The sequence below is a fragment of the Corvus brachyrhynchos genome, unplaced genomic scaffold (genome assembly GCF_000691975.1).
Source record: "Corvus brachyrhynchos isolate BGI_N302 unplaced genomic scaffold, ASM69197v1 scaffold721, whole genome shotgun sequence".
Taxonomy (NCBI): domain Eukaryota; kingdom Metazoa; phylum Chordata; class Aves; order Passeriformes; family Corvidae; genus Corvus; species Corvus brachyrhynchos.
The window spans coordinates 77,940-78,671 of record NW_008235982.1 but is presented as its reverse complement, the minus strand read 5'-3'; the positions used below and the strand labels follow the sequence as shown (position 1 = coordinate 78,671).

Below are 732 nucleotides of genomic sequence, written 5' to 3'. Positions count from 1 at the left end.
CGTGGACGAGGAGTTTCTGTGGGCGGGGTGAGGGGGACCCCAAGTCTGTGGGGGCCCTGGGGTGATCCTTGTTGTGTGTGTTCCCCACCTGCCATGTCCATTGTCCTCCCATTCCGTCCGTCTTCATCATCTCCCTGCTCCCATCTTTATGTCCCCATGACTGCCTGTCCCCCCATTCCCATGTCCATCTGTCCCCACCCCTATGTCCCTATGTCTGTCTGTCCCATCGTCCCTTTCTTTGCCTGTGTCCGTGTCCCCCGTTGCCATGTCCCTGTGGCTGTCACTGCAGCCATGTGTCTTTCCATTCCTGTGTCCCTGTCCCTAATTCTTTGTCACTTTGTGTCTGTCACTGTGTCCATGTGTCCCTTCATACTTATGTCCCTGTCCCCAAGCCTGTGTTCTCATGTCCCGCCACGTCCCCTCATGTCCCCCCAGCCACATCTTCCTGGGCTTCTCCAAGTGTGGCCGCTACGTCCTGTCCTACACCAGCAGCTCTGGGGACGATGACTTCTCCTTCTACCTGTACCACCTGTACTGGTGGGAGTTCAACGTGCACAGCAAGCTGCGCCTGGTAGGGGTACCCCTGGGGACACCGCTGGGGACACCGCTGGGGACACCGCTGGGGAAGCCCTGCCCACTCATGGCCCTCCCCAGGTGCGCCAGGTGCGGCTGTTCCAGGACGAGGAGATCTACAGTGACCTTTACCTGACCGTGTGCGAGTGGCCGGGGGAC

General features: G+C 59.8%; 1 protein-coding gene across 1 annotated transcript in view; it reads left to right on the top strand.

The window, feature by feature from the left end:
- Position 1: 1 nt before the first annotated feature.
- DCAF15 (DDB1 and CUL4 associated factor 15) overlaps positions 2–732 on the top strand; it is a gene marked incomplete at its 5' end in the record, with an annotated part of 3,729 nt that continues 2,998 nt past the window's right edge. Inside the window, 3 exons of the mRNA XM_017729491.1 lie at positions 2–27; positions 436–571; positions 655–729. Of these exons, the coding sequence (XP_017584980.1) occupies positions 2–27; positions 436–571; positions 655–729 (237 nt within the window). The remainder of the gene's footprint in view (positions 28–435; positions 572–654; positions 730–732) is intronic.